This window comes from Mycteria americana, chromosome 5 (genome assembly GCF_035582795.1).
Source record: "Mycteria americana isolate JAX WOST 10 ecotype Jacksonville Zoo and Gardens chromosome 5, USCA_MyAme_1.0, whole genome shotgun sequence".
Classification (NCBI taxonomy): domain Eukaryota; kingdom Metazoa; phylum Chordata; class Aves; order Ciconiiformes; family Ciconiidae; genus Mycteria; species Mycteria americana.
This window is the reverse complement of record NC_134369.1, coordinates 64,275,333-64,299,980: the sequence shown is the minus strand read 5'-3', so window position 1 is coordinate 64,299,980 and position 24,648 is coordinate 64,275,333. Positions and strand designations below refer to the sequence as shown.

Here is a 24,648-nt window from a genome sequence, read left to right as displayed (position 1 = left end):
AGTAGCTTGAATCACTCTTCCTGCGATTGTCGTATCTAGACTAACAGTATTACACTAACACTGAAGAAAAAATAGTTCACTATAAAACAGTGATAGAACGTTTTTATAAAATATATTCCATTCCAATAGCTTTTCTACATACTGTATACTATAAAACTCTCCCACAAAAATTAGTGTCTTTAAATATACATATTTAATCTGAACTGCACCAAGATTAAAAACAATTAAAAATATCAATGATTTTTTTTTTTTTTACATTAACTTCACAGTATTTGTTTGTAGTAGAAGACAAATCCAGTGTTTAAAATGCGGGGCAGGACCGTCCCCTACAGAGACAGTCACCGCCCCACAGTGAAATAGTTGATGAAGAGACAAGCATAAGTGTGCAATGTTTTTAGTACTTCTCTGTAGAGCCATGAACCATTTTGAAAACATGCTCCGAGCTATTGCAACTTAAAAATAAGAGAGACACACAGAGAGATAGCCAAAAAAAGTCACCTTAAGAACAAAAATAAGTGCAAACATTTTTTTACTTTAGAAATTCAAGCTATGAGGAGTGGGAACACAAATACCAGACTATGAGAACAGCGGGTTCATGATGTAGTAAAGAATGAGAAAGTCGGGTTTTTTTTCTTTTTTTTTTTCTTTTTTTAAAAAACTTTTGCCCCATATTCACTGCAGTACAGAGCATGCTCATAGCATCAGTTTAATGAATTATTTCTATACTAAGATCAGACACAAACTTGTTTCAACTTTTCCCTGCTCCATACGCTAATGATGTTCTTATGGCACATCCTATTTTATGATCTTAAAAAAACAAAACAAAACAAACAGTAATTGAAGACTGAAATGCAAAAAAAGTGTCACAAGAATGCAAGATTAAGATTACCAGCTTCAGTAATGCTGACTCTACATTAAACTCTTTACATGTTGTTCAACATGCAAAACCCATTGTTATAAAATTTAAAGTGAAGTGTAAATTAACTAGTTTTGAAATAGATTAACAGTAATAATTCCACTTAAAAAAAAATCTAATAAATACTATATCAAGTATCTTCAGGAGAAAAAAAATAACTTAATTTTAGTAGAAAGAAAAATAACTTAATTTTAGTAGATTTTGTTCAGTGCTATTTCCAATCACAGCAAAAACGAAAAAAAAAAAAGGAAGAAAAAAATGATTAAGTAGAATAAGACCACAGTACCAAAGCCACTTATGTTCAAGATACAGTACTCTCCCACAACTTTCATATGTAACAGGTTCAGCAAAAATATTTTACAGTCAAGAAATTAGACTGAAAACAAAAAAACCAAAACTATAAATAGAAGCAAAATTTCACATTACATGTACATTCATAGTTTAAGAGATGAATAGTAAGAGGAGGCTGTAACAAGTAGATCCTGATTTTCTTTAAAAGAGGAAGTACTTATTTAAAAAAAAAAAAAATCAATCCCATATTATTTTATGTAGGTAGTGCTCAGTTTTTGGACCAGAGGGGGAAGGCATTGGGAAATTTTTTCTTCATAAGATGAAATACAGTATTTTAAGCACAACTTTTAAAAATAATCTAACTCAGTGCTTCAAATTCATTTTAAAATAAACACTTAAGTTTCACAAAACAACTCCAGGAGTGTCAGGAAAGCTGGTGAAGCAACGCTAATGCAGCAGAACGACATTCAAAACCCTCCAATATTATTATTATATTTCAGTCCTGTGTACATGTACCTTGTATGGGTAATTTGACTGGAAGGGAATAATCTGATATTTACTGACATGCACAGACCAAAGGATGCTCTATTAGGCAAGTAATTGAGTTACTTGGAGTAAAACTGGTTAAAGTCACAGGCAGCCTCAGTTTACAAACAAAGTTAAAAAAACCCCACACCTAAAAATACCCCCAAAACCTCCCCTGAAAAGGTGGGACCCGGGGGAGAAAGTTGGGCCACGTTTTCCCTCCAGCGGTTTATCTTCATACTACCCCTTCGAAATACCGGCCATTGCACAGAATTTGGCCCAGAGGGAATCACCAACTTCATAAAAAAAATAAAATAAATAAAACTCTGAGCTGCTGATTTTCACATAGCAGCAAACTTTTTGGAGAAGATCGCAGGGCATCTCCTAACACACGTGGTATGAGTTAGCTTGAACTAAGACAGCCCAGGAGCCGCTTACAGGGCTGCTGTCCTCCCGGGGGGGACGGGATCAGCCCCTGGGTGTCGATCCGGGAATGAAGTTACTCACGTATCCTATGATTTTTCGTATGTCCTAGTGCACATCCTTCAATATTTCGGGAGTGAATACGCCGCAGACAGAAGGAGTTTTTCCATCCACGTTTTATGCTCAAAAGCAGCTTTTCAGTAGGTCAGCCCACAGACGGGGATGGGTGGAAGGGAAAATTTAAGTCAAGTCCCGAGGCAAAAACTTCTCATTCAGATATTAGGACCGACTGCAGAACTATTCTAACATAATAAAGAGAACAAAAAATGACCAGTACCAAAGACGCAGCCAGGAATCCTCAACCCCCTTTACAATCAGGGCCAATTTAAGGTCTCGTCTAGCTCTATAAAATAAGAGTACGGCCGCTTACTCTGCGATATGCAGACAAGTTTCTCTACACTGAAATGTATTTAAATCATAGCTCATCTCTTCAGATGTTCCTATGCAACACGCAGAGAACGTTAGGGGAGCTTAATGGAATCCAAATTTTTCTCCGGAATTTGATGATAATCATTTTTGAAATTAAAAAAAAAAAAAAAAAACAACACGAAAACGACCAAAAAAAACCCTGACCACGAAGCAAGTACTTCCAGCATGAAAACAGACTGCAGAATTACTGAGATCATTTCACATTAATAATGTAACATGGGCACGCAAGAGAAGACCTAAAGGACAGGGCTGGGAAGGGAGGGTGGCAGGGGAAAGGGGGAGGTGGAGAGGTGGAAGGATTGCATTAAAAGGCCTCTGGAGTGTATACCTCTGCATCTTTTAAAGATCATATACCTGAAGTGAATATCACCAAAATAAAATAAAGGAAGGGGGAAAAAAAAAAAAATTAAAATTCAGATGCTGCCTTTTTTTCCTGTTTTAAAAGGATGGGGGGGGGGGGGGTGTTAAAAAAAAATAAAAATAAAATCACGCATCTCAAACAACTAAGGACTTTACAAGGCCACAATGAAATTTGCGGATATGCCTGTACAAATCGCCAGACTGCGTGAACCGTCTCTCGCACCACTTGCACCCGTGGGGTTTCTCCCTGGTGTGCACGACCGCGTGGCGGCTGAGGTTGTGGGAATACTGGAAGCTCTTTCCGCACTGGCCGCAGGTGTAGGGCTTCTCCCCCGAGTGAGTCCTCTCGTGCCTCTTTAACGTGTACATGCAAGAAAAAGTCTTTCCGCAGAGGGTACAAGTGGGGACCGAGCCGTCGGGGGACAGGCGGGTCCGGGAGCCGTCCCTGTCGCGAAAGTGAGAGCTCAGGTGCAGCTGAAGGATGTGCGGGCTCGGGAACACCTTGCTACAGAGCGGGCAAATGCAGATATGCCCGGGAGGCACGAGGACGCCCGAGGAGGAGATGTCCGACGAATCCATGTCGTCCTCGCTCTCGTCTCGCTCTTGATCTATATCCTCCTCTCGGGCATGAGAGCTGCCATTCCCCGCGAACATGTGTCCTAACCCTGTCACTAGGCTTTTGGCTGAATTCCCAAAATGCTGACTCTCCGGACTCCTGGCTTCGCCGTCCTCCTGATCTGACAGCAAGTCTTGTTCATCTTTAACAAGTGGCTCGGTACCCTGCTGCTGGCTGTCGGAAGCCAGCTGTCCAAAGACATAGGAGGGGTGTAAGGAATCTCTCCCCGGCACGGGCTTGAAAGACAAATCCAGCGCGCAGTCCACATCACTCGAAGCCAGGGGATGGTTAACAGACCTTTGGGACAAAGGTCCTGTGGAACTATTGACATTAGCCTTTGTTTTTCCAGCTGCTGTGGCGCACGGTTCTGCCTCTGTCGGCACAGAGCTGACACTTATATGATCAGAGGACCAGGCGGGGTGACTGCTGACCTTTTCTTTGCCTGCTGCTCTCTCGTATTCTGCAACGCTGAATTTTTGTTTGTTTCCTGGGTCAAACTCGTGGACCAGGGGCACTCCGGCGTCTAGAAAATGCTCCGCTTTCTCCAAACTAGCCGCCTCATCATTAATCTTCTCTTCCGAACATAATTCTTTATCTTTCAACTTGCCCTTGCAGACTTTCACAATGTCATACATGTGAAGGTAGCTAGCCGCAGCCAGCACATCTTCAACCGGGAGACTGTTGAATTCCAGCTTTCCCTCGTACATGAATTCGAGCAGCAGGCTGAAGGCAGGGGCTGTGACAATGTCACTGTTCAGATGCACAATATCCCTTTTGTCTAACTGGTCCCTGTAGAAAAGATGGAAGTACATACTGCAAGAGGCAAGAACGGCTCTGTGAGCTCTGAATTGAGCTTCTCCAACTAAAACAGTACAGTCACACAGGAAGCCCTGGTGACGCTGCTGACTCAGACACTGCAGCAACTGGCGGCTATGGTCTGGAAACTCCATTCTTCCTTCATAACCTGTTCAAAACAGGAAAAACTTGAATGCTACTGTAAACTAAAGCCTCCTAGCAGCTGTAACAAACAGATCGGCTTTTTGGTAACACAAGCCAAAGAAACAGCCTTGGAGATAACGTTTACTGTTAATTGTCTGTAATAGTTTTACTGGGGAGGTTGGGGGGGTGGGGGGAGGTGGGAGAGAAAAAAACCGACACAACATGCTTCTCATCCTTTCGCACCTGCTCCGAACAGGAAAAACTTGATTGTAAGTAAACAAAAGCTAGTAAAGCAGCAGCCCCTCCAACCTTTGTTTCTCCCACTAAGCACTTTAATAAAATTAAGAGAAGGAAAGCACACACACACACACACACACACACAAAAAAGCATAAACTCCCAGGCTGTCTTCCCAGCAACGCTAACTCGGGGCATCTTTTAATAAAGCATATTACCCACGTCACGCACATACACACACGCACATTTAAACTTTATCCTCAGTCGTTATGCACCGAATCACAACAAAACAGTCGCGGCTGGCGCTGGGGAAGCGGCGTTTTTGCAGGGAGGGAGCAGGGTGGGGAGGGGGAAGCGGCCCCGGCCCCGCACCCGCATGCGGAAAGGGGGGGGCGGGGGGGGAATAAAGGGAAAAAGTTTCCCTTGAAGTTATTAAAAGCCAAGGAGGAAAATAAGCGGCATTAGGACGGCGAGAGGGCAGGGCTGAGGCTGCAGCCGGCTACCTGCCGCGGCCGGGCGCTTACCTTCCCGCGGGGCGCGGCGGAGCCGGCCGCGGGCGCGGAGCCGGGCGGGCAGGAGGGAGCGCGGGCGCGGGTGCGTGCGCGAGTGCGAGCGAGGCGCGGCGGGAGGGAGGGAGGGAGGGAGAGAGGCAGGCGGGAGGGAGGGAGGGAGGGAAGGAGGAGTGCTCGGTTTGCTAATTACACCGCAAGCTGGAGAGTCAGCTGCTCTGACTTCACTGCGATGGAAATGCTACCTCCAGCTGTGCGCCTTTTAATGCCATATGTTACTCCAAATCTCGCTACCAGCCAACCACAGCTTGCTGCCTTTTAAAGTTCCAGCAGCCCCATTTATAGCCCGCGATTAAATCCCACAAACTTGCCCCGAGCCCGCCCCCCCCAATACTCCCCCCCCACCCCCACCCCGGACCCCACCTCCCGCCGCAAAGTTGCTCCCCACGCCCGCCGCCGTGACCTTCGCCGGCGCCCGGCTCCGCGCAGCGCGGGGGGGGGTGGGCACCGCGGAGCCGCTTTTCGGAGCCCCCCCCCCCCCCCGCCCTTTGCAGCCGCGCTCCCCAACTTTGCAGGGAGGACTTTCCCCTTGCGGGGGGCGGGCGGGGGGGGTAGGTTGGCCCTCCCGGTCAGCTCACCGCGTACTCACCGGCGTGCGACGGCGGGGCTCGGCGTCCGCATGTGCGCGGCGGTGCGCGGCGCTCCGCGGGTGCGGCGCGGGGCCGGCGGCGCGGCGGTGTTGTGGAGCAGGTTGTTAGCCGGCCGCTCTCGCGATACTTTCCCTCCGAGCCGCGGGTGCGTGTGCGTGTGTGTGTGTGTGCGTGTGTGTGTCCCCGTCTGGTGCACACAATAGCCCCCGCCACCCCGGCCAGCCCCGCCGGCGGCGGCCGGTGTGCGCTGCCGGCTGCGCCCTCCCCCCCCTCCTCCCCTTCTTCTTCTTCTTCTTCTTCCTCCTCCTCCTCCTCCTCCTCCTCCTCCTCCCCCCCTCGCGGCCGCTGCATTGGCAGCGCGGCCGTCCCGCTCCCAACTCCGCTGCGCCGCCGCGGAAAGGGCGCGCACGCCCGCTGCAGCCCGACGTGCCGCGGAGGGCGGCGGGGTGGGCCGGGCCGGGCTGCCCGGCGGGGAGGGGAGCGGCCTCCGCGGAGGGCAGCGCGGCAGCGGGAGTTGCGCGGCGCCTGCCCCGCGGCGGGGATGGGGCAGGAGGCGGCGAGGCGCTCCCCCGGATTTATCTTTAGTTGCGCGTCAGCTGATAAATACCAGATGCCTACGGATTTTTCAAGATGACCTTTTCGATAGTTGATTTGAATTTTAAATTTTAATTAGCTGTAATCCCATCAAAAGTGAGCGCCTTCAGAGGGAGAGAGCGGAGAAGCGCGGGGCCGGCGGGCGGGGCCGGGGCCCGGCCGCGGTTCCCAGCGCAGCGCCGGGGGTGAGAGCCGGCCGCCGCCGAAACCCGCCGCGGAACTCCGGCTGCCGGAGCCCCGGGCGCCTCCCCCGCCCCGCTGGAGGCCGGAGCGGGGCCGGCGGGGGGGACGTCGCCGCTGCGGGTTGTCCCGGAGCCTCCGGGCTGCAGCGGTGGCGGGAGGGGAGGCAGAGGCGGCCGCGGGCGCGAAGCGATGGGCTGAGGCTCCGGATGGAGGGTGATGTTTAGGGTCTCGCTGCCCTTGAAAAGCAAAAGGGATGAGTTTGAGAGTGCCCTTAGGTTTGGGGGAGCGGAGCACTGGGGTCACCTCAGAGCTCCCCTGCGAACACTCTGCGTGGTGCCGGTCGGAGTCTCTAGCCCGTGCTTGAGCCTCCAACAAGTAAAGCAGGGAAACTCCTTTCTCTTCCTTCCTCTAGGTTGCCTTGTCTAGGTTATAACATCCGCAGGATAGCAACTTTTTTTTTTTTTTAACGTATGTCTTCTCCAATGCACAATGGTGGCATTAGCACTGTAAAACATCAGGTTTATTGATTGGTATATTTGCTACTAATTTAATCCCGTTCTTCGATATTTTATCTTCAGGCTCTTTGTCACAGAAGTCAGGGTCTACATTGCCAGCACCACTTTTCTGTCACGGACCTCAACTATTTAACTCCATTGGCAGCGAATGCCAGGATATTGGCATGGTTTTCGAGCATTAACGACTGCATCGGCACAAAGCTCTTCTCAGGTATTTGGTAACACTCTCATCCATACCGTTCAAAGTGGGAAACTCCAGCCCAGAATGCAGAGGTGCCCAGCGCCAGCAAAAGAGTTAAAGGTCCTGGGGTTAAATCTGTCACCGTTCAGTAAAGCCGAGAGCTTTATCTGTTTGTCCACGATCGCAGACACGATCGGGGAACGGGAGCTCTCTGTCCTTTTAAAGACGGTATTATCCCACAGTCGCAGCCTGATAATACAGGCTCTACCAAAAGTGGAACGATTTCTTCCCCAAAGTGCAAGTGCAGTTTCCATTAAGTTACTCTGTGGATTTGTCGGCTTGTAGAGTTTTGCTGTCTTTGTACACTGGGAATGTCAGGCAGTCTCTTGTATTCATATGAATTATGCTGCTTGGCAGAAATCCCTTATTTTGTGTAATTCATTGTTCATTTTTCCCTCTCCCCTTTAATACTAAGGGGCGAAAAAGTAAGATAAAAAAAGAACCAGTTTTAATTCCTGTTTGGGTGCTGTAAGCTAGGAATAATTGCCTACAATCTGGCAGTGTCTTATTTTTAGTAAACCAGTTACAGTTTCACAGTAAGTCTGTGGTCATAACCAAGTTTGAAATGTCAGAAAACGCAACAGCACTCCCATTTTCTCTAGGTATCCATTTTGCGCGTTGTTGGCTTGCCTTTTCAGGACTCAGAAATACTATACTCACCTTCACACCAAGGCAACGATAGATACAATACAGGTGTTGTACTGATTTAACTACGGTTGTATAAAATACTGGTAGTACAACTCTCTAATGTAAACAAGCCCGAAGTCATTACTGGAGGCAAGGCAACAGGAAGAACTGCCCCAGAAACTTTATTCTGAGAGCTCCTGCATTTCTGAAGGCCCTCGTGAAAGCACGCCATGGTAAGCAAACCGTCTGCTTTCATCGCTCTGGCCCCTGAGCCCTTTGCAGGCTGAAGGCTCCCCTACCACGAAGCCGAGAAGAGGCTCCGTTTTCAGTCCTTCCCCAAGGGAACGGAGCCAGGCAGCAGCTGCTCGGCCGATAGGAAACTCCCCAACCGGCATCCATGCTCGGAGGAGATCACGACCATCGTGCCGCTGAACGTGAGGACGGCTGAACATGAATGGGGACTGATGGAAGACGTCAGGAGCCACCATGTTAGGCATCCTTGTGCGGCCATGTGCGTTCCTGGGTCCAGCTAAAACCCTCCTGGGTGCCAGTGAGCCTTTTGCTGCTTACGGAGCCTTCTAGAGTTGAGCAGAAAGCCCAGGTTTAGGGCAGAGTAAAAATCAGGGCTAGCCCTGCTCCTGGTTGTTTATGCTGCCTGGACACCAGCCAAAGCCCACAGAAATTAGTAGAAAAACCAACTGGATCAGGTCCATAAAGCCTGAGGACTCGCTTCCATTCTTACCCCTTTGATCCAACAAGAGTATATATTTACCAAGTGGGGCCTCCCTATCCCTCTTTGTTGGCCAAATGCAGAAGTGGTAGCAACAGGTTTTTCATGTGATTTAATCGTTTTCTCTCTCTCCGCATTGGGCAGAAGCCTCTTTGTGTTTGTTTCTACATGATTTCAGTGCTTTTATGTTCTTTTTTTTTTGTAGGGCATCTTCTTTGTGGTAGTCCAGTTGCGTTTCAGAGGGAGAGTCAGGGCCTGAGATTGTTTGATACTTGCAGGGATTGAAGATATTTTCAGTGCATTGGTCATAGTGAGGTTTATTTGCAGAAGTTCTTCCAAACTTTTGCAAAGGTTGATTTATCCCATGCAGACAGCAGTGGGCATGAGAAGGACTGAATGCTTCATTCCCTCCTCTGAAACAGGGAGGAATTTAACCCCAAAGGATGCTGAGCCCTGTGGTGTTAAGAGAAGGAGCTGCCATTGGCATCCATGGATCTTCCCCGATTTGCAATCTACTCCAGCGCTTACCCTGCAGTCAAATCCAAGGTCAGCATTCAGGGGGTTGCTCCATTTGCAGTCAAGTCATAAAAGTGGGCATGACCTTCCCACAGGTCTTTTCAGGCACGTCATCTAAGACTCAAGGAAGCATTACCTTGCACTATTGCCATTCCAGACATTAATCAGAGCATATATTGCAGACAGTCTCCTGAGCAGTGTGCTTATGTGAGTCGTATTTGTTTTATGGCTGTCCTGCTGATTTCTCCCCGATAATGAGACCCTGTGTGTGCACTGGAGTATTTGTGAGTATATATTGTAGCAGCTAGGACCTTACATCTCTATTGTCAAATCACCCTACCAAATGGATAGGCTCATAGCACTAAGCTGCATATATAAATTACATATTAACTTGTTGTATTTGCTGTAACACGGCTATCAATAAGGATACACTAATCTAGCGACATGCATTAAGAGCGCAAAGGACTCCGCAGGGGTACCGCTGGCGCAGGTCACGTTCAACTCCACAGCAAGAGCTTGCACCATCCCCATCCGAACCAGCCAGGCATTTAATATCACACCTGTACTTCAGCTCCCTTGTCAGCGGCTGGGAGACAGCTTCCTCTCAGCTATTCATCTTCCATAGCTTCACTCAGCTTGCCTAAGCCTCAGCTTCTGGTTGGTTTTGGTACAATCTGCCGTGTTCTGGATTTCTAGAAATGGTAAATGGGAGGTACTTTTTCAGCCTTTAAAAATCCATTGGTTTTTTTCTGTAAAGGGAGCACACTTCTTAGTTTGCAGTGGCGAAGGAAATTTGCATGGCATTGATAAGGCACACTCTCCTTTTTGAGAGGTTTTTTTTTTTTTTCCCTCTTTCACCCTTGCTAATCACCCTGGCAGCCATATTTTAATGTTGCTTGTGTTTTCTTTGGCACGTTCAGAATATAATATAAATTTACTTTAAATAATCTAATACAATTAAGCAAGTTATTTCCTTTTTAATATTTGCTTTATTTATTTATCTATCCATCCCCAGGAAGGAAATCTGAGAGCTTATGTTATAAATTAACAGGTGTATAGAAGTTTGTAGCAGGATATATAGAGAATGACAGTGAAAGGCTGTAAATAACAGTGGACAGTCAGAGACAAAATTGGTGTCTGCTTTGGGACCAGGCGTAAGATTTACCAGGCCCAGACAAAGGTCTTTAAATCAGAAGCTGATGTATTCTCAGATAAGCTGAGCAGCACTGGTAGGGTCCAATGTAGAGTTACTAATTTCTTATTAAAGGAGAGGTTCTTAATTGGCGTTGCTCTATTTGTAAGCAAATAATACATCGCATTAACAATGCGCTTTATTTTAGTAACTCCCAGAAGAAAACAGGGCTAAATACTGCAGAAGTGTTTTGCTAGATTAGGACTGGGAAATCTCACAATGGAAACGTTTGCTAAGCAAAAATATAACCTAGAATAAAGGGCTTAGTACTAGCGATGTTCTGGTGCCAGCTTAGCAGCAGTTCCTCAGAAAATGTTTTGTCCCAGGATAAATCAATTTTACCTCCAACTGTTATCCTGAGCTTTGTAAGGCAGAGAGTTGGTGTACCTATCCCACTGTCTGTAAAAGGTCTGTTAAGCAGGATGCTCTCTTGGGACTTGTGGGTTGGCCAAACATATTCTTAGAACAAGTGTTGTGATCCTCAATAGATAAATCTGCAATCTCAGGGCATAAACAACTCTATCTTTTCTCATGTGTGTGGCATATAATATCGGTCTTCTCTTTATTTTTGGTTTTCCACGGGGTTTCCAAATCAACCCAGCCTGAGCAAATATAAACAAGCATAAGCATCCCAGATGCGAGTTTAAAAAAATAAAATCCCAAACATCTCACTTTTCTCCATTCCCCATACTAAAACCTCCATGTGCTACACAGTTCACACCATCATTGCTACAATCTCTTTGTTGTTGGCCTTACTCATGCCCACTTCTGTCTTCTTGAACCCATCCAGATAGCTACAGCAATCACCTCTACTATTTCTTTATCCTTTTATCACGTAGCAAATCAAAACAAGCTCCTTGTTCCCACGTCCAAGACCCTCTGTAATTTGGAGCACTCACAGTGGTGTCATCTTCTAGCCCCCTTCCCTACCCTCCCTGGATATTTTCTTCTTCCCTCACCCCTGTATCCTTTTTGTGATGTCCTTTGGGACTAGAACTGCCTCCCCTGCTCAAGGAGCCACACTTCTTCCATTACAAACACTATTTCTGTCTCCAGATACATAAGCTATCGTTTTTAAACGTATTGGGTTCCTTTAGCATGGGCATCTGTCCTCCTCTTCACCATGCCTCAATCTTTCTTTGGTGTCGTTCTCCTCAGTTTAGTCTGAGGAGCTGGGATGAGGACTTTGGGAGAGGTGGCACTGGATGGGAAGGGTTTTGGGGTGACTCCGGGAGCTCTGTGCAGAGAGAAACTGGGCTCGGTGTGCTCCCAGCCTCTGCTTGACTCCTTTGGGAGCCTGGGTGCCAAACCCGCACTTCTGAGAGCAGTCCAGCCCCAGGAATGGAGAGAGAAATGGGAGGCTGGGGATGGGGAGAGCACAACAGACCCTTTTTCTAGTCAAAAAGAGCTGCTGTCGTCTCAGCGCTGTATAGTAGCCATCACACTGGTCGCTCCACTTCCCTCTGATGTATTCCAGGTGGAGGGGAAGTCCAGAGAATGTCATGTAAGAAATGCAAATAAAAATATTTTTCTAGACTTCCTTCTCTTATGTACTGTCTGCCAAAGTCTTTGCTCCCCTCCTTTACTGTTTTGCCTATGGATGTGTTTTATGCTTTTACCTTGCTCTTCTGGTAAAAGAAGAACTACTTGCTGCGAGTTTACATAACTTGCTTTTTACTGCTCTGGAAATGAATGTGGAACTTTGGTCTTAATTAGACTCTCAGTATAAGTCCTGTTTTAATGAATCACTGAAATATGTGAATAACATTAAGCTTCAGAATATGGCTGTGGAGTTCACGGGAAGTTGGATACTTGAAGCTGGTTGCCCAGCTGGGTCTATGGCGAGACAAGCGCTTAGCACCCGGGCGAAGGTGCAGTAAGGGGGAAGGGGCTCCCTGAAACTGGGAGTAGGTTTGAATTTAGCTGCAGGTAGACCCCTCTGCCTGTGGAAGAGTTTTGATTTCAGAGCCCATGCTTGTGTACTGAACACTTTGCTCCTGCATCATGGCTTCACCGTGCAATGAAGTGACAGGCTTCACAACATCAGGGGTTCAGGCTGCAGTTTGAGATCCAGGCTATTACGTTACTGAGTTCCTCCTGCAGCCCAGCGAAGAGCCTGAGCTCCACCTGCACCCATAGAGGAGAAGGTTTTTAGTAGTTTGCCCTTGGAAATGAAATGCTCAGAATATGGGATAGTGGAGATGTCAGCAAATGTGCAAAAGCTTGGGAAAAAATACCAGCTCATTAAGACATACCCCTGATGCTTTTGCAAAGTGTCAGTCTTGTCTGGCCAACCCGGTGACACTTACTAAAGAGCATTTGGAAAAAAGGCTTCCAAAAGACACTCGGCACCAGGCTTAGCTGGAGGTCAGCCTGTAACAGTTAATAAGTGAAAGGAAACAACCTGGAATGGTAATCACCTGCTGGGGACCTGCGGGCGTCACTGGTAGGATGTCACCTGGTCAAAGCAGGAAGGGATAAATGGACCGCTGTCGCGGAAATGCACTAAAGTAACACTAAATGGACTAGGAGGTTTGCGTTCAAGAAGCAGCTGTGGGCCAAAACCCTGTGGTTTTTACATCTCAGTTTGGCTGACCTTCAAGACCCAGACTTGAGGATGTGCCTAGATGGTCCATTTGCCTGGGGTGACTGTAGGACCTTGGTTTGCGTAGCCAGCAGTGTACACAAAGTGATGTGCTGCTGCTCATGTCTGCCTTTAATTCCATAGTCCAAAAGGCTAAGTACTTATTTTCAGCCAAGTGAAGCAGAGATAGCCTCCAGCTCGAGTCCAGAGCAACGTTCAAACTACACCTTTGTAATTGGGATACTTTCACGCTTTCTGCTGCGTCTTGGGGATGAATATGCAGGAGGATTTGTGACTACTCGCATTTAGACCAGACTTGTAAGAAGGCAGAGAAAGAAGAGGAAAGCAGAGGTCCTTCTAAGATCAGTTAAGATAAAGAAACCCTGGAATTCGGGTTTTTTTGTTTGGTTATTGGGAGTTACACCTGAACTCTTGCAGCTGTTCCAGCATTTGATGCAGAATCAATACTGAGAAGACTGGCTCTGATGCAGAAACTGAAATCCAAACAATCTCTCTCTCCTAACTGGGAGATCAAATTGCTGATTTAACTCATGTCTACAGGTAAGGTGGGCAAACGTAGAGAGATTTATATAGAGGAGAGATTGGAAAGAAAGAAATTGCAAGTTAAATGGTGTTTGAAGTGATAGGGAGCTCTGGGGAAATAGGCAAAACCTGAAGAGCAGCGAAAGGATAAAAATCGTGAAGTTCTCTAGAGAGGCTGAAAAAAGTACATTTTATTTACTGGAAAAATAAGATGGGTAAAGGCTAAATCCCACAATCCCTTACTCATGCAAGGAATCCTGTTGACTTAAATACTTGTGTAAAAGTATTTCTGTGGGTAAAGGATTTGTTGGACTGCGTCCAAAACCGGGTTAAGGTTGACGTTTTCACAGAGACGGCAGTTTTTCGTATGCCACCCCGGGTAGTAAACGGCAGTCATGGGACACATTTTACAGGATGCACCAAATAAATAATAACAAAAAACCCCAACCCTTTGCCTAAGCGCGTGGGAGGTTGAGGGTGGCGGGGGGCTAAGAGGAAGGTGACTCAGTGACCTGGGAGGCAGGGTCGCTGGTTACGACTGCCGCGGCCGAGTGCGGACCCTCTGCCGGAGAACGCCGCTGCCAGCACAAACTCGCACAAGTTGCTTTGGCGCCTGGCCTAGAACAACACGGGGCTGTTTTTTCCCTTTTGTGCTCGACTCCGTTGCACTGGGACAATGTGAGATTTTTAATTTATACACAGAAGGAAGAAAGAATACAACCTTTTTTTTTTTTTTTTTTCCTTTTTCTCTGCTGTACTTATCTTTGTGTATGGTGATGTTACAAAGCCAGGTCAGCAAGTGTTTTATTCTGGCGACAAGTTTTCATGCAAAGGGCGCAAGGGGCGGCTGTGAGGGACCAGGGCACCCACAATAGTCACAGACAGAAGAGAAAACCCAGGATGTGCTGCCCCCACCTTTAACTTTCTGCAGTGGGCTCTTCAGCTGCAGGCTGCCAGGTCCAGCTGATGCAGAAAGAGGGAGAGAACAATGAGCGGAGCAGAAGGGAGGTTTTAGGTGCTTAAAGCCCTATGGACAAATGAGGTGAAAAGTCCCGTCTCCCCCGTGCCCTGCTCTTGGCACCAATGACTCAGGGAGCCGAGCTGCAAATCTTGCACTTGTCCAGGTGTGCCTGGATGGAGATGAGTGACTCTGGCCATGCACGACTCTTCCCACGTCTTCAACGCAGGCAGCAGAGTGACTCTTGTGCGTACCTGCCCACCAGCACCAGGAAGGGCTCCACTCTGCCTACAGGAGCCCAGTCCGAGGAAGCTGGAGGAAGACTTCCTCATCGTCCTCATCCTCCTCCAAGACTTTGCAGAAGGTGCCGTGAACGTGCACTGGCCCAATGTCATTGAGGCTTAGTGCTAGGGAGGTGCTCCCTGGATCAGGACCTAAATGGTTAATTTTCAAGTGGCTTCTTAGAGCAGATGTTCCCATGTGTATCCCCTCCTTCCCTCTTCTGACACATTTCCTACACAAACAGCAGATTGCATTGCTGCTGTCCTTTTGATCTGCGGGAGGGGGAGGAAAATCCCACACAAATGATATTAGTTCTCTTTGCAGGCAGGCTGGTGACGGTGCGTACGGGCATGTGCCTCCCTCCCACCTCTCCCTGCCCAGGTGTCTTTTCTGGGACTTTCTTCTTTAGCCTCTGACCACTTCTGGAGCTGCTTTTAAGGTTGCTTACCTTAAAGCCTGGAAGGAAAGAGGAGGTAGGGTTGGAAAAATTATGATTGCAAAACATTGCTGTCTGTCTAAACACATAGAGAGGCTGGCGTACAGGCTGATCCGTCTGCTGCCATGCTGCTGGTGCTCGTGCGGTGCCTCACGCTTGTGTATCTGTGCTCCTCGCAGGCGCTGATGAATTAAGCCGTGCTGCCTGGGTGAGGCTTAAGACCTTCCCAGGCAGGAGAAGATCTTTGAGCTTGTGTCCGAGACCATTCCCGATCCCAAACCTGCTGTCCAGACCAGTGGGATGTCGACCTGCACGCCCGCCTAGTCTCAGGGTGGTCGCAGAGGGACGGCTCTTGCAGCCTCGGCGCAAGGCGGCTGAGGGAGGGTTGGCAGGAGCCTGCAGGATCAGATCAGTATGGGGAGATCAGCCCTTCCCTCTTTCTTCCAAGGTGAGAACCAGGGACAGCAGATAAACTTGGCAAGACGGCAGGTTCAGGATGAATTCAAGGATTGTGGTTAAGGTGTGGATCTCCTTGGTACAGCACCTTCAGGATGCCAAGACTGCATGGGTTTGGAGGCCCATGAGAAAATTTCATGGTCAATAAATTCACCAAAAGGTGTTAAACACAATGCACTGGTTTTGACTTAGAAAGCCACACTGTGTTGACAGTGTGAATAATATTCTGGGGAAGTATCACTGATTGCTCCCCCTGTTCTCACATTCATCCCTCCACATCACTGCTGTTCTTTGCTGAGGAGAAGACACTCGACTAGATGTATCTTTGGTCTGCCCCAGGATGGTCTTTTTTATGTTATTATCTCTAGATCGAGATGGGGCAGCAAGCTTGCTTTCACCCTGCTACTGGCAGCAGTTGCAGAAGCCCTCTAGACATATGGTGGAGATGATGGAGGTCGGTGTGGTGGCCACCAGTTTTCCTAGCATCATCCTCCTAATTCCTTCCTGTGGCTTGACTGGTGTGAAAAAGGCAAACAGTTCTGCCTGAGCTCTTTCCTAAAAGACCAGACATCATTGTTCAGAAAGAGCCTTTGGGATGGCTGGGATGTTTAAAGCTGCCAGTATGGCTGGCCTTGCCACAGTGGCCGGGTGGATGCACCAATGCAGGGCAGGACACATGTGTGAACCAGCCTAACGCCGAGCTGGCTGCCACTGAGAAATCTAAATGTAGCCAGTGGAGTTTTGGAAATCGGATCTTTTTCTTCATTTAATTTTGTCTTCTTCCCCTGCTTTAGCATCATCCTAATTTCTAACCCCCAGCAGTAGGCTTATGGTATCAGGGCTCTCTCCTGTTGTCTTTGGAGGCTTCTATAACAAACACCTGATTATTATGAGAATGATGTTTCTTGAGGCAGGGGACGGGAAGGCTCAAATGTGACACTGTGACCAGCCAAAACAGCAAGCCAGGGAGTGACTGATTGAAATGCTCTAAATAACAAATTCTTTTAAACCAAAAACAATTCCAAAGAGACTCAGCGTATTTGCAGATGTTATTCATATAGCAGAGTCAAATATCATCAAATAACCCGCTAAGCCTGACTTGCTCACTGGCTTAGAGAGGATACACTAAGCTTTGCACTTTATTTCACTTGGTTTCTCGAGCTTGTAACCAGAACCAGGCAGTTTGCAGCAGTCAGCCTGCATGTTCAATTTAAGCTCGTTCTTCTGTAGTTAAAATTGTTAAAATTGCTCAAGAGTATGTAATGAACCCGTGTCTGCGCGGCCGTGCACCAGCATTTCTGCAGAGGCATAAAGTACAGAGGCATAAAGTGGATGGATGCTGGGTGGGTCTGTCGGGGAGGGTGCATGCAGCCATGCAGGCTGGCACGGGCAGTGCCGGCACCTCCGCTTTCCCAGCGCCAGAACATCTGCCCCTGGCACCGGGCACCGGCGGCGAGCAGCCCTGCTCTCGGGGTGAGCCCAGCCCTTTGCAGCAGTCGGGCAAAAAATACACGTAGCAGCAACAGGCAGCGGTGGGGAAAGGAAAGGACAGACTTGTCACGCTCCTGGAAAGAAAAGTGCAGGTTGTTTTTCTTTCACGGTGTTTCAAATGCAGTAGCTTTTCCAGGAATGTTTGGGATATTTCTTAGATAGTGATTTTCCTTGGATTTAGCAAATTTCTGATGTTTAGTGTTTCACCTTGACTCCAGGGGAAAAAAGAAACCTGCCCAGTTCTTTGTCTTCCCCATTTACCTTTTCTCATTATTTCTCCATTGCAACCGATCAAGTGAGCTCTCGTTTCAAAAACTATGGGGGTAGGAAAGCTAGAGTTTGCTGTACTTTCATTTCCCTGTAAATTTTCTGAGGTTGATGAAATGATGAGAAGTTAGAGACTGAAAGGAAAAGCAGTCGGGAAAGTGGGGACAAATGAATCCCTCCCACTCCTCACCCTGGCATCTCCCCAACAACTTTCAGTTTATTTTGTTCAGCAATAACAACAATAGGAAACAGAATTATTTGTCAAGTAATCAAATGTCCTTTGTGAATGCTCAAAAAAGTTATTTTTTTAGTTTATTTCCATAAGCATTGGGCTTCGCTGCTATACGTTCTCAGGGCTGTTTAAAAGGGGGTTGTTTTCTGAGAGAGCACATTTCGTTGAAAGGACACCAGAGTTGCCTGAAGAAAATTCATTTCCAATTCAGATGAAATAAGGTGAGGGAGGAGGAGAAATGGGAACAGTTAAAAGTAAAAGCTTTGGAGAACAGTAGGTTATGGTAGGTGCGCTTCCAGCCATCAGGAGCTCAGGCTTCATACGGGAGATGAGGATTCGCCCAGAAGCATGGGAAGAGCAGGGTCTCCACAGAGCATGCAGGTACACTTGCTCTTAAATATTATTCTGTCCATCAGATCATATTCTTTGCACTATATCAGTAAAAGCTAAAAGCAATTTCTTTGTCTGTGCCTTTCCCAAAGTTACCAGCATCCCTCGTTCCCGCCTCGCAGCTGGCCCAGCGCGTGGTACCAGCTCTTCTTCCCAGCTGCTTTTACGGGTCGTCCCAGGAGTGTTAGGGCTCAGGGCTTACGTGTTTGCCCTTCACATCAGGAGACTGTATGATGCATTTCAGCATTTAAACAGATAATTTTATCAGTTTCATTGCCTTGTGTATAATATATATTTATGAAGTGTGTGTCCATATGATTTCTACTACTGAGCTTATAACCCCGTGGCAGCCCTAAGGCTTAGTAGACTTATACACAGCAAGACTCAAATTCTTTCCTTTTAACATCAAATCGTTCGTTACCGTGTGATTTATTCAAAGGCTGCAGCATGGAAAGTAAGAAATGCCTGTTGTTGCCAATAATATAATCACATGTGGGGCTTAATCCTGTAAACATGCACAAGTAAAGTTACTTACATATCTAAGTCTTTGGTGCATGCAGCCATTTGTATGTAAACTCCTCAGCCTGAACGTGCATCTGTACAGTATTTAACGTGAAGGGTTTGAGCCAGCCTAGGGTCTTTGTGCTAAATATATAACAATTATTATACAGAGGGTATTAATGATTTGTTTGTGTGCTGTTCTTACATCTAGTGCCAAATATTCTATAGAATGTGTATCTGGGAAGAATTTAGCCCTTCGTATTTTATATCTGTAATAATCCATGACTGAGTTGCTGGATTCCATCTCATTTGTATATGCCATATTTTTTTCCAGAACATCTGTTTAAACCCACACTGGATAGCTGCCAGATTAGTGGAAAGGATATGGTATAAAGAAGACTTTTGTTTCCTCCGAGCAAGGAGAAGAAATAAGTTACAAGTCGGTGCATATTGCCGAGAAGAAGCAACTTTTTCTCTCCAGAAGCAGATGTCCCGTAGTGTTTGAAAATGAAATGTTTTTGTGTCTTGCAGGCAAAGGTTCTGCGCTTCAACAATATTGATTGTCAGTTAGTACAGGCTGTCAGCCTGCCGTGGTTAACCTACCAGTTGTTGGAGAGACAATCATGAGCAATTAAGAATCACATTTCGCAGTTTCAAATGCATCCATATTGCCACTTTATTCAAAATCCTTTTTTTCATGTTGGAAAGTACATCGGTGAGAGAGAAGGAGTTTTCTTTTTTCCCCCTGCCAACCATATTTTCATTGCTGGCCAAATTGAGAGAGATATATATTGCTCATAAACTTACTGCAGTTTCTTGATTAAAATCTTACATGCAGCACTCCTTTCAACATCAATCTATAATAATAAGGAGGGAGCACATTGCATTGCATGTCTTTGTGTTGTGCCTTAGGTGCAAAGCACCAGGGAAGCATCAGGGAAAGATTCAGCTGCAGAACAAGCAGTAGCACAATGAGAAAAGGACCGTTCTTCGTGAGGACGGGCCTTTGTGATTTGAAATGGGGAAAAGGATAGGAAGATTAAAACCAAGAAGAGCCGAAGGCTTAGCAGCTGAAGTTACAACGCTGCTGGCTATGCAGCGATTATGGGAACGGCTGATAGAAGCAAGGTAGCAAAGTGCTGAAATCAACCCGTTATGCCAAGAAAAACCGCCCACGTGAGAGGAAAGACGGAGTGCTACGCAACCCCAAAATCAGCAGTGCCTGGAAAGCTTGTGGCTCTTGCCACCTCTTTGCCAAGCACCTTTCAAGGCTTTGGTAGCTGGTGGCCTTTTAAAGGTAAATATCAGAGACACTGGGTCTGGGCACTCTCTCAGCATAAATCAATGTGCTACAGCACCTGTGCCAGGCACTATGCACGTTATGCTGTCACAAACTGCGTGCATGCAGTCACCTTGGCTGGGGGCTTTGGTCCAAACACCTGGGAACCATCTCAGAATCATCAGCCAACATGACTTAGAAGGACTTTAGGCAAAGACAAATCCTGCCTCCTTTTCTAGAACTTTTCCAAACCAAATCATTTCCTAAAAGCGACAAAAATTCTTCCAAGTGTTCTTCCAAGAGAGCACACCACTCATGGCCTCAAAAGAGACCTCTGACCATCAGATGACTCCCTCCATGGGGTTTCTCAGCACTCTGAACCTCAGAAGCCCTTCCCACGCCTCTGCCACCCACCTCTCATGAAATCCATGCGTGGTCTGGGTCCATAATGCTCAGGGGAATGGGACCGGGAGAAGCACCAGCAGGTTTTGCTGGTGGGAATATGCCCCTAGCAGAACACATGAGGTTCTGCCTTATACACAGGGAAGGCAAGTAAATGTCAAGTCCTGAGCAAAACCGTATACATCATTCAGATGTCAAGAGCAACAAGTAGAAAATGTCGGCGCACACTTCGCAATTGAGAGGCTCAGAAAGGCAAGTTGTCTGTGAAGCTGTCCATGGAAAGGATTTCTTTCCCACCACGCATTCCCCTCCATCCCATCATCATTACAAAAACCCCCAAACCCTGAGCAACGTCAAAACAGACCAAGCCAGCAACGGACCCGAGCCGAGCATCCCAGTGCTGCCTTGGCACTGCAGCACTGACGGCTTAATCAAGTGAAATCTTCATGATTTAGGATCTCAGCAGAAGTATTTCAGAAATGATCAACAATTTGGGGCAGCATTACCAGCAAATGAAAGGTGCTGAAAATGGGGAATCACAAGAAAAAAGGGAAATTATGTAGCTGAATAATATTGAGAAATCATCTCCCACACGCAAATGTACACAGGTTCTGATACCAAGGCTGGTACGAGTATAAAAGTGAAGAGTTTCATCTTTAGTAAGACTTTGTCAATTCAAAACTTAGATTAAAGGGATTTCTGTGCAGTACCTCTCTCTGACCATCTTCACCTCTCTTCTGTGCAAAACACAAGTTTGTGGTTTCACAATCACATTTTCCTATTTTTAAAACACGTTTTCTCTGCTGTCTTGCTTTGTGAGAAAGACACTGAAACTGCAAGAGAAACTGTCTCGACAGAGGAAACTGAAATGGCTTCATGTATGACATGCAAACAACGGAACAAAGTAAACACCGACAAAAATAGAAAGCAGTGCTTTATTTTTTCTCTGATCTTATGTTTTTAGGGGATATTTGTGATTACGGAGAACTTCCAACATTTCAGGCAAATGGGAAATTTTTAAACAACTGATGTAATAGAGAGTTTAGGCGTTAGCATGCGATGAAACAATATCTTATTCTCACTGACAGCAGGATACAAAGATTTCTTGTATTTAGGACTCTTCCTGAAACTAGCAAGAACGACGGATAAATGTCTTTAAATGGACTGCAGATCTTTGCATCACACTCAATAACTAAATGCTCTGTCTCTTTGATTCTTCTAGGATTAAACATTCAAGAAAACTAAACATGCTTTTCCCCCCTCTCCTATGTTTGCCTTTGACTTAAGGAAAAGTTTTCTATCAAGCGATTCAGGCTGTGGAAAACGCTGAGTACCCTGAGTACCTTACTGGTTTATGATCCCCAAAATCTTGATCCTGATACCAGAGATGGGAAACTTGGGTCTGCTTTGAGAAAATGATTTGATCTTATGCTAATCTCAATCAAACTGTTGACACTGACATTAAGCAAACATAATAGGATGTAATTACATTTTACACTGATCTATGAAATATTCATGTAATAATAACGAATACATACATGCAATCATATAATATCATCATCATAAACCGTGGTCAAAGACATATGATATTTGCAATGCTTATACCTTGTTCATATAAATAAATATTCATTAGGACTGAAACTAATTACTGCATGGTCGATGACAGCTGAGAATATTAAGCACCGCTACTGAATTATGCCTTTGAAGGCAATTTTGAAATGACATTCATTTTCAAGTTGTGGGTCAGTTTATTTGTCCAGCTATGATAATATTTTTTTCCAATGGAAAGAATAATGTTTATACTAATCGTCATGAGAATGTCTAAGCATTTTCTGTGACTAGTAATCAAATGAGGGAGTTGCAAGTGTCTGTAAGTACACCAATGTTAGTCTATTTTCATATTTAAAATTGGCCTTTCCCACAGCTCATTCAAGTTTATGTTCTAGCCACATGTCCCACAGATAAATAAACAGATGCTCTATATAAAGAGTTAGATCATATTCTGAATGAGTGAGGAACATATGTCATCATTAAGGGAAGCTTCGGTGCCAACGCTGGCATTAAGGTAGAGGAAAGAAAACAAGGAAGAACTTGAAATAGAGCAACATAATCCCAAGGAAGTTGTCAAAACCAGAAGAGAGGTTATTTGCACTAGAGTTGGCAAGAAAATGTTGTTCGGCAGTTTTTGCTGAAAAACAAAAGAACAGGAAGAGGAATTTTTGATTTTTAATTAAAAAACATCCTCTGTTGTTGGCAGCTTTGGGCTGAAACCAAAAATTATGGGTTTTTACCTCAACATGCCAAACCCCTGAGTTTTGTTTGAACAGAACTTCTTGCAAGGGATTTAAGGTGCCCAGTTTTCCAACAAAACCAATGACAAGACAAGTAAAACTGAAATTTCCCAAGAATATTTCTCTTTGTTGGAAATCTAATTTTTTTTTCAGTAAGAAATTTTCATGGAAGTGTTTTTTCCCATGCCACTGATGAAAGGAGGATATTCAGACAGAGCTGATAATAGAACTTTACTGTCTGCATGCAACTAGATGACATTGTTTTTATTGTTACTATTGTGTTGTGCGCTTCATAAATAGAGACTGGAAAGACAGTTCATGCCCAAGAGATCATTGTAATCTAAATATAAGTCTAGAGGCTTTATTTAGAAAATGTACAGAATCAGGGTTTTTTAATTGCGTGCAGAAATATTGTTCAGAGAAAAATACTGTGCACACATAAAAAGAATTTTAGTTCCCGGGATTTGGGAAAATCATAAATGAAAAATCATGCTATAGGTTAAAAAAAAAAAAAAAAGAAAAAGTTATCTGCAAATGCCTTCACCAATTTATCTGCAATTTGATCATAGCGGATGAGCAGAGGACTAACAGCCCGAAGAGCTCCTTGAAGTACCAGAAAGGGGAGGGAGTCTGTGATGGGCAGAGGAGAGATCACTGATGCAATTAGAGGGTTTATGTAGGATATTGTTTCAGGTGACGGTTGATTTCCTAAACCACAAACTTCCTAAGATACATCTGAAGGTGCAGTGAATAATAACGCGCAAAGCACTGGAAGTTTGTTGGAAATCTAATTTTTTTTTTCAGTAAGAAATTTTCATGGAAGTGTTTTTTCCCATGCCACTGATGAAAGGAGGATATTCAGATGGAGCTGATAATAGATCTTTACTGTCTGAATGCAACTAGATGACATTGTTTTTATTGTTACTATTGTGTTGTGCGCTTCATAAATAGAGACTGGAAAGACAGTTCATGCCCAAGAGATGGGCAAACTTCCTAAGATACATCTGAAGGTGCAGTGAATAATAATGTGCAAAGCACTGGAAGGACAGAGCTGCTGTTACACTGATTTTTATCTCTAAATTCCCTAAAAAAGGGTTTATTTCTTGGATTAAATCCACAAGAACTGGGGGATCCAAGGGTGGGAAGGAGAGACTGTCTCAAGGAAAGGAAAAGACCTGTTTCCCTGCTATCAGTGTAGCACAGTGGGATCCGGAAATTGGGGGCAGGCTGGGGAGCCTCTGGCCAGTGGTCCGCAGGGGAGGTGGGACGTTCTGCATCTGCACATGGTGCATCAGCTCTGGAGGAGGTTGCTGGATTTAGCAAGCCACTTTGGGCTGCTGGTTGCATTGGTCAGTGGCAGTGTGTAAAGATTTGGCAGTACATGGCCGGATCCGTGTGAGACTTGGCTGCCTGCACCATCTTTTTACGCACTTAATTTGAGAAATGAGTACATGACAGAAATCTCTGATGGCCTGGTGTGACAGAAAACATCCAGTGCTCTGTAAGCTGAAAACGTCCTATAAAGCCCCAGATTCAGGTGTAGTCCCATCTGAAAGAAACACCAGCGTGGCACTCTGCATTTGGAAAAGAAACTTTACCAGGGAAGTTGTCAGTAGGTTTTTGGAGCAGGACCATTCACACCAACAAGCTTTGGGCTATTTCTTGTCCACGGTTGGGCAACTGTCCTTCTGCCCAGGTCTTCAGTACTGCCACTAAACAAGTCCCACACTGACCAGCCCTTGCCAAGGGGTCCTGAGTGTTTGGGAGTGAGGGAAAGGGACAGCCTGGTCCAGGGTGGCCGCTTAGGTTGTCTTCTCCCAGTTGTTGTGGCTGTCACCACCTTCTCTGGATCTCTTGTATGGGCAGGTCTTCTGAGGTTGACTGGAAGGAGAGCAGAGCCGTGGTTTGCTGAACGCAGTCAGCAGGTGCTGGCAGCTGGTTGGCAATCGGGTACGTTCCTACCTCGCTCCAGCTATTTCATTTAT

At 45.9% G+C, this 24,648-nt stretch overlaps 1 protein-coding gene and 1 long non-coding RNA gene across 3 annotated transcripts; one reads left to right on the top strand and one right to left on the bottom strand.

The window, feature by feature from the left end:
* Positions 1–3,098: 3,098 nt before the first annotated feature.
* Positions 3,099–6,084, bottom strand: ZBTB42 (zinc finger and BTB domain containing 42). 2 transcript variants are annotated; one of them, XM_075503719.1, is made up of 2 exons: positions 5,953–6,084; positions 3,099–4,584 (listed from the first exon to the last, which is right to left on the bottom strand). In XM_075503719.1, the coding sequence occupies exon 2, from the start codon at positions 4,568–4,570 to the stop codon at positions 3,140–3,142; it is 1,431 nt and encodes a 476-aa protein (XP_075359834.1). In that variant the 5' UTR covers positions 4,571–4,584; positions 5,953–6,084; the 3' UTR covers positions 3,099–3,139. The 2 variants fall into 2 exon arrangements, with proteins under 2 accessions (XP_075359834.1, XP_075359833.1); XM_075503718.1 differs by lacking the exon at positions 5,953–6,084 and adding an exon at positions 5,319–5,440.
* A 167-nt stretch (positions 6,085–6,251) lies between these two features.
* Positions 6,252–12,060, top strand: LOC142410707 (uncharacterized). The gene is made up of 3 exons (XR_012776017.1): positions 6,252–6,732; positions 7,309–7,456; positions 8,125–12,060. It is a non-coding gene; the product is annotated as an uncharacterized LOC142410707 (long non-coding RNA).
* Positions 12,061–24,648: the final 12,588 nt, after the last annotated feature.